This window comes from Mastigoproctus giganteus, chromosome 9 (genome assembly GCF_048544385.1).
Source record: "Mastigoproctus giganteus isolate SK-2022 chromosome 9, ASM4854438v1, whole genome shotgun sequence".
NCBI classification, from domain to species: domain Eukaryota; kingdom Metazoa; phylum Arthropoda; class Arachnida; order Uropygi; family Thelyphonidae; genus Mastigoproctus; species Mastigoproctus giganteus.
The window spans coordinates 123,076,142-123,091,411 of NC_143583.1; the positions used below are offsets into that span (position 1 = coordinate 123,076,142).

A 15,270-nucleotide genomic window follows, 5' to 3' on the forward strand; every position below is an offset into this window, starting at 1 on the left:
TCTCAAAGGAGCTAGTTGTTGTTGGGGGCACTATTATCAGGGAAACAGAAAATATATCATGCAGAAAGGATAGGTGGAATAGGACATGGTATGTCTGCCAGGAGCAAAAGTTGATGATGTGATAGAACAGATATCGTCTTTTAAGAGCACTAGGTGGTAGATGACTCTCATCAACCGGTGCAATACGACCACTTTGCTTATTGGAGGCTTGAAGTGGTGGAACCCATGTTTAGTCTTTAGAGCTAAGTTACGGTCAACTCTTCCCCATCTCTTCCATCATGCAGTATATGATTGTTGACTTTTGAGGTTATGATGAACATCGTGGCGATATACAATTTCCTTACATTTCGAGGGTACAGCTCTAAAACGGTGTTCGCAGGCAGGCCGGTTGTTAGTACACCGGACTGAACCTATTGGTAACTCTCTAGGAGGCTTCCACATCAGCTAGTGTATAAGCTTGCTACCTCTACTCTGCCAGATAGTGACTGGAGGGAGTCCAAGTAGTGTGTATGCGGGGGGGCATTGTTGAGGTCACGTTATGTCAAGGATCTGGGTATATTCTTACCATGTGTACGCCATATCCAAAAATTTCATTACTTCATACAGCATGTCCCACCCACTTTTTCTTAATATTGAATATACCATGAATTGTCAAACTAATAGAGCAAGCTTATCTGCGAAAAGATCTAAACCTCCCAAACACTTCCTAATTCATTTCACAAATGTACGTGGTCTTAATTCTAATCTCAACGATGTCCATTTCCACTTGCAGTCTGCCAAACCCCATGTACTTTTTCTGACAGAATCTCATTTATCGGTTGATTCAACTACTGCTCATCTCAGATGCCCAAATTATTCGCTGTATCATTCCTTTCCCCTCAAAGGTGGTACATGTGCACATGTCCGTTCTGATATTCCCTGTCAGAGACTTGGCAATTTGGAATCTCCTTTCTTTGATTTTCTCTGGCTTAAAATCTCTCTACCTCACTGTGTCAAATTCATCTGTTGTCTCTACAGTTCTCCCAACTCCACTAATCACTTGGAGCTCTTTGACTTCCTCTCTTTGCAACTTGACTTTCTCCAGTCCAACTTTCCTAACAGTGAGATAATTTTCCTTGGTGATTTTAATGTTACAACTCCAGCTGGGTTCCGTTTTCTAGTCACAACGGCCCAGCTGGTTAAGATGCTGAGGCTTTTGCAATTACTAATGACTTTGCACAGATTGTTCATTTACCTACAAGAATACCGGACAATCCTAATTATACAGCCAACAAGTTTGATCTTTTTCTCACAAACAACCCTTCTAAGTATATGGTCGAAGTGAGTGGTCCTTTAGTCACCTCAGATCACAACTTGATGATTGTCTCTTCTCCAATGGAGCCTTTATCTTCCCAACCTCGTATTGTTTGGCATTTACAAGAATGCAAAATGGGATGACCTGTGAGATTTCTTTTCTTCTTTTCCTTGGTCGGATTACTGTTTCGAAACTTCTGATGTTAACGTTTGCTCAGATCGTGTCAGTGAAATTATTCTTGTAGGAATGGAATCCTTTATTCCACACTCCATTTTAAAATCTCGTCCTTTATCTAAACCTTGGTTTTCCAATAAATGTGCTAAGGCTGTTCAAGAGAAGAATGTTGCATATCGTAATTGCCTTGTTTCCAAATCTTCAGTTTCATTTTCTGCCTACACTAAAGTTCGCAACAATTGTAAAGCAGTTATTAATCAGTCCAAACTAGATTTTGAACAGACTAAGAGTAGAAAACTTGCTTCTTGCCCTAATGGTAGCTGGGCATTCTGGTCTATTGCCAAAGCTATTGGCCACAACCTTTGCCCATCTCTGCTCCCACCTCTGTCAAAACCAGTTGGTTCTGTTGTTAATTCAGCCAATGATAAAGCTGACCTGCTAGCATCCCATTTTTCTTCCAACTCATGTATTAATGATCTTGGTAAAACACCTAACAGCATTGCATTCCCAAGATGCTCCATTCAATGCCTCCTGTGGTCTTCCGTCGAAAGGATGTTAGAAGGATTTTGACGAATCTTGATGCTAAGAAAGCTCCAGGTCCAGATGGTATTTCTCCACTTGTTCTCAAAACCTGTGCTCCTGAACTTACTCCTGTTCTTTGCCACCTTTTCTCACTTTTTTATTCCATAGATGTTTTTCCTTCTGCTTGGAAATTTGCTCATACCCAGCCTGTTCCTAAAAAGGGTGACAAATCCCTCCCATCCAATTATCATCCCATTGTAATTACTTCTACTCTTTCTAAAGTAATGGAGAAATCAATTAACTGCCAACTCTTAAACTACCTATAAACTTTCCTCTGATCAATGATTGCCAATATGGATTCCGTCAGTGTCAATCCACTTGTGATATTCTGGCTTATTTTACTCATTTATGGACAAATTCAATGGAAAAGTTCGGTGAAACACAAGCAGTTGCTCTTGACATCTCAAAGGCTTTCGATCATGTTTGGCATAAATGTCTCCTAAACAAGCTTCCATCTTATGGTTTGCCAACTGTTTTTTGTAATTGGTTATCCAATTTTCTCTCTGATCGCTCACTGATGGTGATGGTAGATGGCTCTCTGTCTTCTAACTTCTCCACTAATGCCAGTTTTCTCCCAAGGTTCAGTTCTTTCCTCCACTCTTTTCCTCTTGTATATTAATGACCTTCTTCCATTGATTGGAAATGCTGTCCATAGTTTTGCCGATAATAGCACATTGCATTCCACTTTCCATTTTGAGAAACCTTGCCCTGCTCAATCAGCTTCAACTTCTCGAATATCCGCTACCAATTCCTTAAATGCCGATCTTCAGGTAATTCTCCAGTGGGGTAGAGACAACTTAGTTGATTTCAATCCTTCTAAAACTCAGTCTTGTCTTATTTCTTGCAAAAAAGAATTCTTCTGCTCCTATGCTTATCTTTGGTGATAATCCAATTTCTAGGCAAAATTGTATATCTCTTTTGAGGATTACCCTGACTTCTAATCTCTCTTGACACAAGCACATTACAAATATTGCTTTCTCTGCATCTAAAAAACTTGGTTTTCTTTTTCGTTCTCGGTGTTACTTTTCTTCGAAACAGCTGCTCACCCTCTATAAATCGCAAATCTGCCCTACCATGGAATATTGTTCCCACATCTTGGGGCGGTGTCCCCAAAACTTAGGCTTCTAGAATCCATTCAGAAGAAGGCAGTTAGGTTAATTAATGATTCCTCTTTAACAGTCTCTCTCCACTCGCTGTCTCATAGATGTACTGTTTCTCCTGCATGCTTTTTCTCTGGATACTTCCATGGGCACTGTTCTTCTGAATTGGCTTCTATAATTTCCACTCTCTCTCTCTCTCTCTCTTTCTAAACAGTCTGAACCCATGCTGCCACCAGCCAATATCCATTTACTGTCCAACTTCAAACTCACAGAACCAACTTTTCATCTTCCTCGTTTATTCGTTCAACTGTCATTTTCTGGAACAACCTTCCTTAATATGTATTTCCTGAAAATTACAGCGTACAGAAGTTCAAGTCTAATGTCAACAAATATTTTCTTTTGTCTTCTCAACCTCCAACCCAAGCATCGTACTAAGTACTATAGGTGCTAATACCTCTGGTGTTTGGGGTTTTCATTAAAAAAAAAAAAATTGTTATTGTTGGGACTCCATTGTCAGGGAGACGGGTAATATATTATGCAAAAAAGATTGGTGGAACAGGACCAGGGTATGTCGCCAGGTGCAAAATTTGATGATGTTGTAGGGCAGATATCCTTTAAAGGCACAAAAGGTGGTATTGTTGTACACATTGACACTAATGACCTTAAGAGTAACAGATTTACTTAACAAGTTCAGGTAAATGCTGGAAAAAAGTCGAGAGTTAGGATTAAATTTGAAAGTGTCTGCAATTCTGCCCAGACATGATAGGAAGGAGTATATGATGAGAGCATTTGTCAGTCAATTTGGCCCTGAAGAGATTGTGCAAGGCTCATGGGGTAGAATTTTTTTCACTGTGGTCTGTGCTTGCTAACAGGAGAGACTGCTTCTACAGGGATGGGATACACTTAAATAGAAAGGGTGCAAGAATATTCGTTGATGCTATCGAGTCAGTGTTATGTTGTTGGAAAACTGCTAGATTGGGTGGATTCGCAGACTAAAAGATTAACGGTAGCCACAGGCAGAGGCAAAAATGATTCTTGCACTGCTTCTATTGTAATGAGCAGCAGCCTAGAGAGCAAGTTGCTGGGGACTTCAAGAGCTGCTGGGAGTCATCATGGAACAAGTAAATACATGGGCTGTGTTTGGGTAACTAAGAGTAAGAATAAATGCATGTATACTTGCAAGTAAGCCAATGCTAGAAATATAGTAAATAAAATTGATGTATTTGAAGTGCTGATCAAGACATCGAAGGTAGATATTGTTGGGATATCAGAGACACGGTGTTACACAGATATAATGCCGCCGTAGCCTAGTGGTCAGGCGTGCAGGTGCATAAGTACACGTGCCTTGAGTGACTGGGGTTCAAGCCCGTGACTAGCATTAGCATTAGTAGAGGCATTTGATGCAAGAAAGCAAGCTTATGCAGCATCAGCCAAAAAAAAAAAAAAAAACCAATTCCACTTCACCCCTCTGTTCGTTCAAAATACCTGTCCAGCTGAGCCTTAAACTTATTTAGGCTATCAACCTCCACTACAAGGGATGGAAGTCTGTTCCACCAACCAACCACCCGCTGGCTAAAGGCAAATTTCCGCACGTCTATCCTACACCTGTCTTTCCTCAATTTGAATTTATGCCCTCTCAGGTGATTATTCTGAGCTAGAGGAAGAATCCCATCAGCATTGAGCATGCTCAAACCATTCAAGGCTTTATACACCTCTATCAGATCACTTCGCTGGTGCCTAGTCTCCAGACACTGTAATTTGCAAAATTTAAGCCTTTCTTCGTAAGAGCACCCCTTTGTTCCATTCACTAATCTTGTTGCCCTTCTCTGTACTCGTTCCAGCAGCTCTACATCCTTCTTGAAATGAGGCCTCCAGACCTGTATACAGTACTCTAGGTGTGGCCTGACCATTGCCTTATACAAGGGAATAATCACTTCCTTATCACTGCTGGAAAAATTCCTGTATATCATTGACAATACTCCATGAGCTACTCTTGCAGCCCGTCTGCACTGCTCAGAGAACTTCATATCTGCCTGCACAACCACCCCCAAGTCCCTTTTTCATTCTCTACCACTGTCAGTGTAGTACCACAGAGTTGATACGTTGCTCTCGGGTTGTTGTTTCCCATGTGTAGTACTTTACATTTATCAATGTTAAACTTCATTTGCCACCTCTCAGCCCATCTGCTCAACCTTTCCAGATCCTGTTGCAGCAGCATAGTGTCATAGTGTCACAGCACAGTAGTCATAGTGACTACTGAATATGGTGCTGTTTCTTGTATTCTATCTATCTTGTGAACTCCTCTGACCGTTTGGTTGTCCAGGAGTATAAACAGAAAATTTATTTATTATTTATATAAGCAGTGCAGAATTGGAATTTGTGGAGAACAATGTGTACAGAAAGGACAGACAGGGTAGGGAGGAGGGGTTATGCTGTTAGTAAAGAAACATAAAATCTAAGGAAGTACACCCTGTTGTCACAGGTGGATAGTGCAATGTTGAGACTGTTTTGTGTGACATAAACACTGGGAAAGTGAAAATGAGAGTAGGAGTATGTTATAAACCTAATGACTGTGATGAGCACAATGAAAAGTTGTGCAGAGAAATAGATGGGCCAGTAAATCAGAATGTCTTATAATGGGGCTTTTTAACTTTCCAGATATTGACTGAAACTTGTGGGTTGGTCACTCGCATGCTAATAAGACTTGTGTATTTATTGGAGTATTGTTTTCTACAGCAACGTGTTCAAGGTGCAACCAAAGGGAATAATACCCTTGAACTGATTATCAGCAGTGATTATTCATGCATTAAGAATTTGCAGATAAAGGAACCACTAGGTGACAGTGATCACAGTGTACTGATGTGGAATTTACTTAGATGTAACTACGATCAAAGGTAAAGGGAAGGGCTTTTGTTTTCATAAAGGTGACTACGGTGATCTCAGACAGTTTTTAAATTCTATACAGTGGGATCAACTGATGATGTTACCAGTGGTGAATTCTAAATGTGAAGCTTTCAGGGACTTAATCTTGGAGGCTACTAGGATTTTCATACCATATAAGAAATGCTCTTCAAGGTTCAGGCCTAAATGGATGTTGGATGACTTAATGAGACTCATGACAGAGAAGAAGACATGGGATGCATATAAATTATCAGGCAACACAGAAGCCTATGGTCAATATAAGCTAGTTTGTAATCAAGTCACTAAGGCAGATTACGAGAAATCTTTGGCAAAGGACGTAAAGAAAAACAGCAAAGAGTTCTTTACTTACGTAAACTCTAGAAGGAAGAGGATGAATCATATTGATCCACTTAACATAAGATGGTTCGACTATTTATGACCTTGCTCAAGTAGCCGATAAACTGAATGAGTATTTTGCATCTACATTCACACACAAGTTATTCAAGGAAAGGAATGCCAGAAGTTTATCAAACTCTAAGAGGGAGCTAAGTGATTTTGTAATAACTGAGAGCAAAGTGGAGGAGAAATTGTTGAAGTTAAACATAAAAAAAGGTACCTGGGGCAGATGGAATGTATGCAGTTATAATGAAGGAGGAAGCAAGGGAAGTAAGCAAACCCATAGCCATAATTATGAGAGCATCCTTAGAGTCAGGGGAAGTCCCCATGGACTGGAGATGTGCAAATGTATCCCCAATTCACAAAGGGAGTTCAAAGGGTGACAGAAATAATTATAGACCTGTTAGTTTAACTTCTGTTCCGGGGAAAATAATGAAGTCACTGGTTAAAGAGGTAATACAGGATCACCTAGACAAGACAGCAGTAATAGCTCAGACAGCATGGGTTTGTTAAGGGGAAGTCTTGTCTGACCAATTTGAGTGGATACTACATGTGGTGACAAAGGAAGTGGATGCAAAAAATAATTTTGATATCATATACTTGGATTTCAGGAAAGCTTTTGATACTGTTGCACATGGAATACTTCTGTATAAATTGGAGCGGTATGGCATTGAGGCACGTTACTGCAATGCATAAAGGGATGGTTGAGTGTGAGATGGCAGAGAGTGGTAATAAATGGACACTGCTCTACGTGGGCTAATGTTATTAGTGGAGTCTCCCAGGGATTGGTGCTGGGTCCATTGTTGTTTTGTGTATTTATCAATCATATTGATGAAAGTATATCGGGCTTAATGTCCAAGTTTGCAGATGATACAAAAGTTGGCAGGGTAGTTAATGACAGTAAAGACAGTATGCTACTGCAACAGGATCTAGAAAAGTTAGGCAGATGGGCTGAGAAATGGCAACTGAAGTTTAACATTGACAAATGAAAAGTACTACATATGGGTAGCAGTAACCCAAGGGAATCATTCCAACTGTGTGGTACTACACTCAGGGAGGTGAAGAATGAAAAAGACCTTGGGGGTAATTGTGCAGTCAAATATGAAGTTCTCTGAGCAGTGCAGACATGCTGCCAGAGCAGGTCATGGAGTTTTGCCAATGATATATAGGAATTTTGTTAGCAGAGATAAGGAGGTGATTATTCTTTTGTATAAGGTAATCTTCAGGCCTCACCTTAAGTACTGTATACAGGTCTGGAGGACTCATTTTAGGAAGGATGTTGAGTTGGTAGAACGAGTACAGAGAAGGGCAACAAGGTTGGTGAGAGGAACAAAGGGGTGCGCTTATGAAGAACGACTTAAATGCTGCAAGTTGCAGCATCTGGAGGCTAGGCACCTGCAAGGTGATCTGATCGCGGTGTATAAGGCCTTGAATGGTTTGAGCAGGCACTATGCTAATGGGATACTTCCGCTTGCTCAGATTAAGAAACTTAGCGGGCATAGATTTAAATTGAGGAAAGACAGTTGTAGAATAGATGTGCGGAAGTTTTACTTTTAGCCAGTGGGTAGTTAATTGCTGGAACAGACTTCCACCTGTTGTTGTGGAAGTTGATAGCTTAAATAAATTTAAGGCTGAACTATACAAACATTTGGAGTGACCAGATGGGAAGGGTTTCCCCCCTTCCCTTGGCTGATGCTGTATAAGCTTGCTTTCTTGCATTATATGCCTCAACTAATGCTAATACTGAATTGATTTCTTCTTTTTCTAGTACTTTATTTTATTTATTTATTATTTTATTTTTTTGGTTTATTGAGGCAGTCCTATCTTTATAGTACAATGTTAACCCCTGGCCACTGTGCAATGGGCGGTTGCAACTGCACTGTTATGTAACTCATCATTTCTGTGTTGCAATAAAGATTCTTCTTCTAATATTAAAATGTCATTATGATGCAGAAGTGAACTTGTTTTTCATCTGTCAAAAAAAAAAAAAAAAACCCCTAATTATCAAAAATGCTACAATCATTTCAGTTGTATCTTTTTAGGGTGTAAGGATTTGCTGACATTTCAGTTGCTTTCATTATTTTTTTCTGTATAATCATTCTATAGAGAAAGTTCTGTTTCCTTCTGTAAGTGAGCCTTAAACTAACCGGTGCATGTTCAGTCTTTCACTGAAAGCTTTGGCGTGAATGTCCATTCTGTTCTTGGATAGTATATATTTTTAACAATTATTGTCCGAAAACAGAACAGCAGGTGATGATATTTATATTATGACCTGTGTAGTAAATATGTAATAATTATATTATTTCCTCATCTTATTATGCAGTATTTATAGATTTAACGTAAATGTCATATTCCACCCTCAGAGAGAGAGAGAGAGAGATAGAGAGAGAGATAGAGAGAGAGAGAGAGATGCAGTTTATGGTAAAGCACAAATTTAATAATAGACACTGGCAAAAGAAAATTCTATACCTCACAAAGGGGAACCAGCTTCTCTAGATTTCCAAAGTATGGACCACTGAGCTATTGTATTGCCTTCTGTGGTATATTTCATTAGCTAGATAATTAAATTTTTATAAACAACATGACTTATTCAAGGGTAATTACTACAGAATGTTGTTTCTTTCCTTTTCTTGCCTCAATTAGAGATGAAATAATAAATAAATCAATGAAATGTTAATTGTACATGGGAAACTTGCAAAAGTAAATATTTTCCACTGAGAGAAGAACCAACTGCCATTATCACTTGTGATATATTCAGTTATCCTTTTTGAGGCTATGAAATCACAATATGAATGGTAAAAACTGCTGAAGGTATAATGGTATAACTTCTCTGGCTATAAACACCGCGCTTGTGTCGTTTATAGCCAAAGAAGTGTGTTATTTATACCTCACGGTGTGTGTTGAGTGTGAGAGAGAGAGTGTTATACTCCTTTGGGTTATAAACATACTTGGATTGTACATGTCTCTAAGGAGTACAGTATGTTCCTGCCATTGTGGAAAAAACTGTAACACCCTAAATCAACAGTGTTTGATGTAGTCACCATAGTATAATTATACTAGAATTTTGGCACTCTAGTATATTATAATAGAGTGCTACAGTACTATAGTATAATTACGGAGAACATTAATTGCAGCCAGTAGCAAACTATAAAAATATGCAAACTGTTCATCAGTTCATGTGCACTTTGCATTATACCTTTAGCTGTTTTATTGTATTATACAGGGTAAGTCATGAAAAAGTAGTCTGCCGCTCCATGCGTGGAAGAACCAGCAGCCAATCAATACTCGACTAGCCACCTGCACAAACAAATCTTCCCCTCATAGATTAGTAGCACGCATCACCCATCAATGTCAATCTCGTTGGAAGACAGTGTTTTGCCGGACGTAATCCAGTTTGTGTCTTGTGTACGATTGTGTGTGTGTGTGTGTGTGTGTGTGTGTGTGTGTGTGTGTGTGTGTGTGTGTGTGTGTGTGTGTGTGTTTGTAAGGGTTTTCTGCATCATGTCTTATTCACTTCCAGAAAGAGCTGCAATTGTCGAGGCATAGGTGTGTACGGGATCATATCAGGAAACAAGAATGTTTTTGGAACAGTTCTCCACTGTCGGGATACCAGCAAAACACTGTATACTGCAACTGATGAAGAAGTGGTGCGATACATGAAGTGTCCTCAATGCAAAAAAGAACAGAGCTCCATCTATTCGTACGCCAACTGTAGTGCACAATATTCACAAGAGGATGAAATTAAGCCCCAGGAAGTGTACCCGAAAATTAGCCCAACAAGTCAGTGTAAGCTACACAACATGTGCTTTGAAACAGTATGTATACTGCACTCTCTAAATTTGAAACCGTTTCATGTAATGTGTGTGCAAGAATTAAAAGAGACAGATAAAGTGAAATGTGTAAATTATTGCAAATGGCTCCTCAACAGCGTCATTGACAGGATGCTCGATCCAACTCAATATTTTATGCCAGATGAAGCCTGGTTTCAATTATCCAGACACGTCAATTCTCAAAACACAAGGTACTGGGCAACTAAAAATCCACAGCGATTCCACGAAGAACCACTTCATGACAAAAAATATCAGAGTATCGTGTGCCACATCAGCACGGCGGATCATAGGGCCCATCTTCTTTGAGACAACTGTTAACACAGATGTGTATCTTGCAATATTTGAAAGCTTTTATGCACAATTAACCCCTGAAGAACGGGAGTGGTACACATTTCAACGAGATGGGGCCACTTGCCATATGTCCCACAGAGTGCTGGCCCGAATTCATGAAACCTTTCCAGATGGAAGAACTGTCAGCAAAGATTTATGGCCCCCACGTTCCCCAGACCTGTCCATATGTGATTTTTACCTTTGGGACTACCTTAAGGGAAAAGTTTATCAGATGAACCCGCACACTCTTCAGGAATTACAGGAGAACGTTCGTACTGCTATCACAGGCATTGATGGTTCAGTGTTGCAGAGAGTTTGCCAAAACATGCTGACACAGGCTTAGCGCTGTCTTGCAGCCCAAGGAGGTCATTTCCAACATCATCTTTAGCAGCAGGTAATGTACTATACATTTACACACTTGTGCATGCATCTTATTATAGTTTCATTGACGGGCCTACTTTTTTCATGACTCACCCTGTACTTCTGCATTATGCCTTTAGCACACTTGTGTTGTTTATAGACCAAAGAAGTACATCTTGGGGAAAAAAACAAAAGTCGCAATTTTCTGTTACAGAATGTAACTGTCATTTTATTCAATGGAAAATAGTGTAAAATTGCATAGTAGGGATTTTCTGAATGTTGGTTTTTACTTGTGTGATGATTTCCAGGAATATATTAAAATTTAACCAACAATTACAATGTAAAGTTTTAACTTTAAAAGAAAGATGGTGCACTTTCTTACAGAAAGTGTACTTTTTTCTTTTAAAGTTAAAATGCCATTACAGAAAAAAAAATGTGTGTATTTTTCTGATTGGTACCCCTTAAGTTAAGTGATTAATATATTCCTTCTTTCAACAAAAAACCATATTATATATTAATGCTAAGCAGAGTTGAACATTGGTGTGCCTTCACAACTGCATGTTCCAAAGCTCTGAATGGGATTTCAGAAGGCACCAACATTTAGTTCTGCTTAGCATTAATATGCAATGTAGTCTGTTTGTTTTTTGAAAGAAGCTTATAACAATTATGTCTTTCTGAAAAGAATTGCTGTATACTGAATATTAATACCTTTTATTTCAATTTTATTAAGTTTTTTTACTTTGCTGCATCAAACTCAGACGAGAAAGGCAGATAAGTTTCACCTGTGTTTGAATTATTAAATATAAAACATTCACTGCTGCATAAAACTAGAATATCACCCTTCATACAAGAGAGTGGAAAGTGTAATGAAGTCATCGTGCTCCTTTATGAAGCTCATGTTATTCTAACCTAACCAAAACTTATAGGATTGTGACCATGTGAAATCCTTGATCTTATATATGTGTGACATATTGATTATGTAGCTGAGTGGTTCGGTATTTTCTATTTATATGCTATACTGTTCCAAACAGCTGTTCACTCTGTACAAATCACAAATCCACCCTACCATGGAATATTGTTCCCACATCTGAGGCGGTGCCCCCAAAACTTTCTCAGGGTTCTAGATTCCATTCAGAAGAGGGCAGTTAGGTTAATTAATGACTCCTCTCTAACAGAGTCTCTCCACTCACTGTCTCATAGATGTACTGTTTCTGCTGCATGCCTTTTCTACAGATACTTCCATGGGCAGTGTTCCTCTGAATTAGCTTCTATAATACCCGCTCTCTCTTTCAAAACAGTCCGAACACGTGCCGCCACTAGACAACATCCATTTATTATCCAACTTCAAACTCACAGAACCAACTTTTCATCTTCCTTGTTTATTCATTCAACTGCCATTTTCTGGAACAACCTTCCTTCATACGTATTTCCTGAAAATTGCAGTTTACAGAAGTTCAAGTCTAATGTCAACAAATATCTTCTTTTGTCTTCTCAACCTCCAACCCAAGCATGGTATTAAGTACTATAGGTTCTAATACCTCTCATGTTTGGGGGTTTCATAAAAAAAACAAAACAAAAAAAAAAAACTGTAAATTGGATACCCCGTAAACATGTCTGATTTGGAACCATAGGATCACTGTAAGAAACACGGTTTTCAAATTTTATTTTTTTAAGTATATTAAGTATTGCTATTTAATATTTTAAGAGTATGACATTATTAAAAAAAACTTACAGTAGTGGCATTTGCCATTTAAAATGTTTAACCCATTTTGCCCACTGGCAACAAAACAGTCAAAAAAAAAAAGAAAAAGTAAAATAAATGAGAAATGAAATTTGCATAAAAATGCTTAATGCTTGCTATTAGTCATTGTGTATTCATATTAAAAAGTTTAGAAAAAAACAATATATTTAGTTTTGGCTGTAACACGTGTTAAAATTTAATTTTTGGTTGTAACAGTATGTTAAACTTGTCCACTGACAAGTTTAACTTAATATGGGGTGTTAAACTTGTTCCCTGACAAGTTTAATGCCCCATTACAGCAAAAAATTAAAATTCATGATGTGGGTATTAAACTCTTACCCTGATGCTTTGTGTTATATAGAGGTTGCACTGTATTAATCTAAATGAAAATATTTATCAATTAGAACAGTGGGTTTCAACTGGGGTGCCACAACAACATTCTTAGGGTGCTGTGAAAAAATTACTGGGACACTAAGGGTGCCTTGAACCGAGAAAGTTTGGGAACCTCTGATTTAGAAAGTAAGCTGCTAAAAATAATTCTGAAAGCAGAGGGACAGAGCCTTACCTGCAAACTTCCAAATTGCATTTTATAGTTTCATTGTTTTATACATTGTTACGCTGAACATTTTCCCACATAAGAATAATAATTTTCGGAAATTTTATCAACATTTTCATTTTTAGGGCTGCATGGAACAGGGCTATGATGAGGGAGCAGCTTTTGTTTCCAAAAATAACAGCTTTTCTGAAGACTTTTCAGTAAATTTGAAAAACTACTTCATTCATGTGGAATCAAAATTAGGTAAGCCATGCTAGTTTTGGATATTTTGTGCATAATTATTAACTGGTCCTTGAGGCTGTCACAGACATTCTCTCAGATATGCCAGACAAGCTGTTCTTGCTACCTGTGAGTCTAAAACGCTGATGGAACTGATATTCGGGTGACACTCAAGTCAAAGTGGACCCAATTTCGGCGAAGTCCGGACGGTCTATGACAGCCAAATCCTCTGCTTGCACCTTCACGATGGTGGGACTGTTAGTAATCCTGGGTATAACCTTCATGCACAAGTACATGGTGGGTGACCACCCAGGTGTGAACCAACGTAAGCAGGGGTCGAGGTGTGGCGCCCACACCACATGGAGGAACGCCGCCCCTCTATGTTACCAGGCAGTACTAGGTGGTAGATGACTCTCATCAACCGTTGAAATACCACCACTTTGCTTATTGGAGGCTTGAAGTGGTGGAACCCATGTTTAGTCTCTAGAGCTAAGTTCCGGCCAACCCTTCCCTATCTCTTCCATCATGCAGTATGATTGATGATTTTTGAGGTTATGATGAATGTCGTGGCGAGATCCAATATTCCTTACATTTCGAGGGTACAGCTCTAAAACGGTGTTCGCAGGCCGGCCGCTAGTTAGTACACCGGACTGAACCTATTGGTAACTCTCTAGGAAGCTTCCGGATCAGCTAGTGTATAATCTTGCTACCTCTACTCTGCCAGATAGTGACTGGAGGGAGTCCGAGTAGTGTGTATGCGGGGAGCATTGTCGAGGCCACGTTATGTCAAGGATCTGGGTATATTCTTACCACATGTACGCCATATCCAAAAATTTCATTACTTCATACAGCATGTCCCACCCACTTTTTCTTACTATTGAATACACCATGAATTGTCAAAATAATAGAGCAAGCTTATCTGCGAAAAGATCTAAACCTCCCAAGGACTTCCTAATTCATTTCACAAATATACGTGGTCTCAATTCTAATCTCAACGATGTCCATTTCCACTTGCAGTCTTCCAAACCCCATGTACTTTTTCTGACTGAATCTCAGTTATCAGTTGATTCAACTACTGCTCATCACAGATGTCCAAATTATTTGCTGTATGATTCCTTTCGCCTCAAAGGTGGTACTTGTGCATATGTCCGTTCTGATATTCCCTGTCAGAGACTTGGCAATTTGGAATCTCCTCTCTTTGATCTTCTCTGGCTTAAAATCTCTCTACCTCATTGTGTAAAATTCATCTGTTGTCTCTACCGTTCTCCCAACTCCACTAATCACTTGGAGCTCTTTGACTTCCTCTCTTTGCAACTTGACTTTCTCCAGTCCAACTTTCCTAACAGTGAGGTAATTTTCCTTGGTGATTTTAACGTTCACAACTCCAGCTGGCTTCCGTTTTCTAGTCACACCGACCCAGCAGGTCGAGATGCTGAGGCTTTTGCAATTACTAATGACCTAGCACAGATTGTTCATTTACCTACAAGAATACCGGACAATCCTAATCATACAGCCAATACACTTGATCTTTTTCTCACAAACAACCCTTCTAAGTACAAGGTTGAAGTGAGAGGTCCTTTAGGCACTTCAGATCACAACTTGGTGATTGCCTCTTCTCCAATGGAACCTTTATCTCATGGCTATTCCCAACCTCGTATTGTTTGGCATTACAAGAATGCAAAATGGGATGACCTGCGAGACTTCTTTTCTTCTTTTCCTTGGTCTGATTACTGTTTCAAAACTTCTGATGTCAACGTTTGCTCAGATCGTGTCAGTGAAATTATTCT

The 15,270-nt window shown here is 39.1% G+C and overlaps 1 protein-coding gene across 4 annotated transcripts in view; it reads left to right on the forward strand.

Annotated features, from left to right (window-relative positions):
- SWIP (strumpellin and WASH-interacting protein) overlaps positions 1-15,270 on the forward strand; it is a 496,362-nt gene that overhangs the window by 89,167 nt on the left and 391,925 nt on the right. For all 4 annotated transcript variants that reach the window (XM_090381778.1, XM_090381779.1, XM_090381782.1 and 1 more), the window contains exon 6: positions 13,390-13,507. In XM_090381778.1, the coding sequence (XP_090237904.1) occupies positions 13,390-13,507 (118 nt within the window). The remainder of the gene's footprint in view (positions 1-13,389; positions 13,508-15,270) is intronic.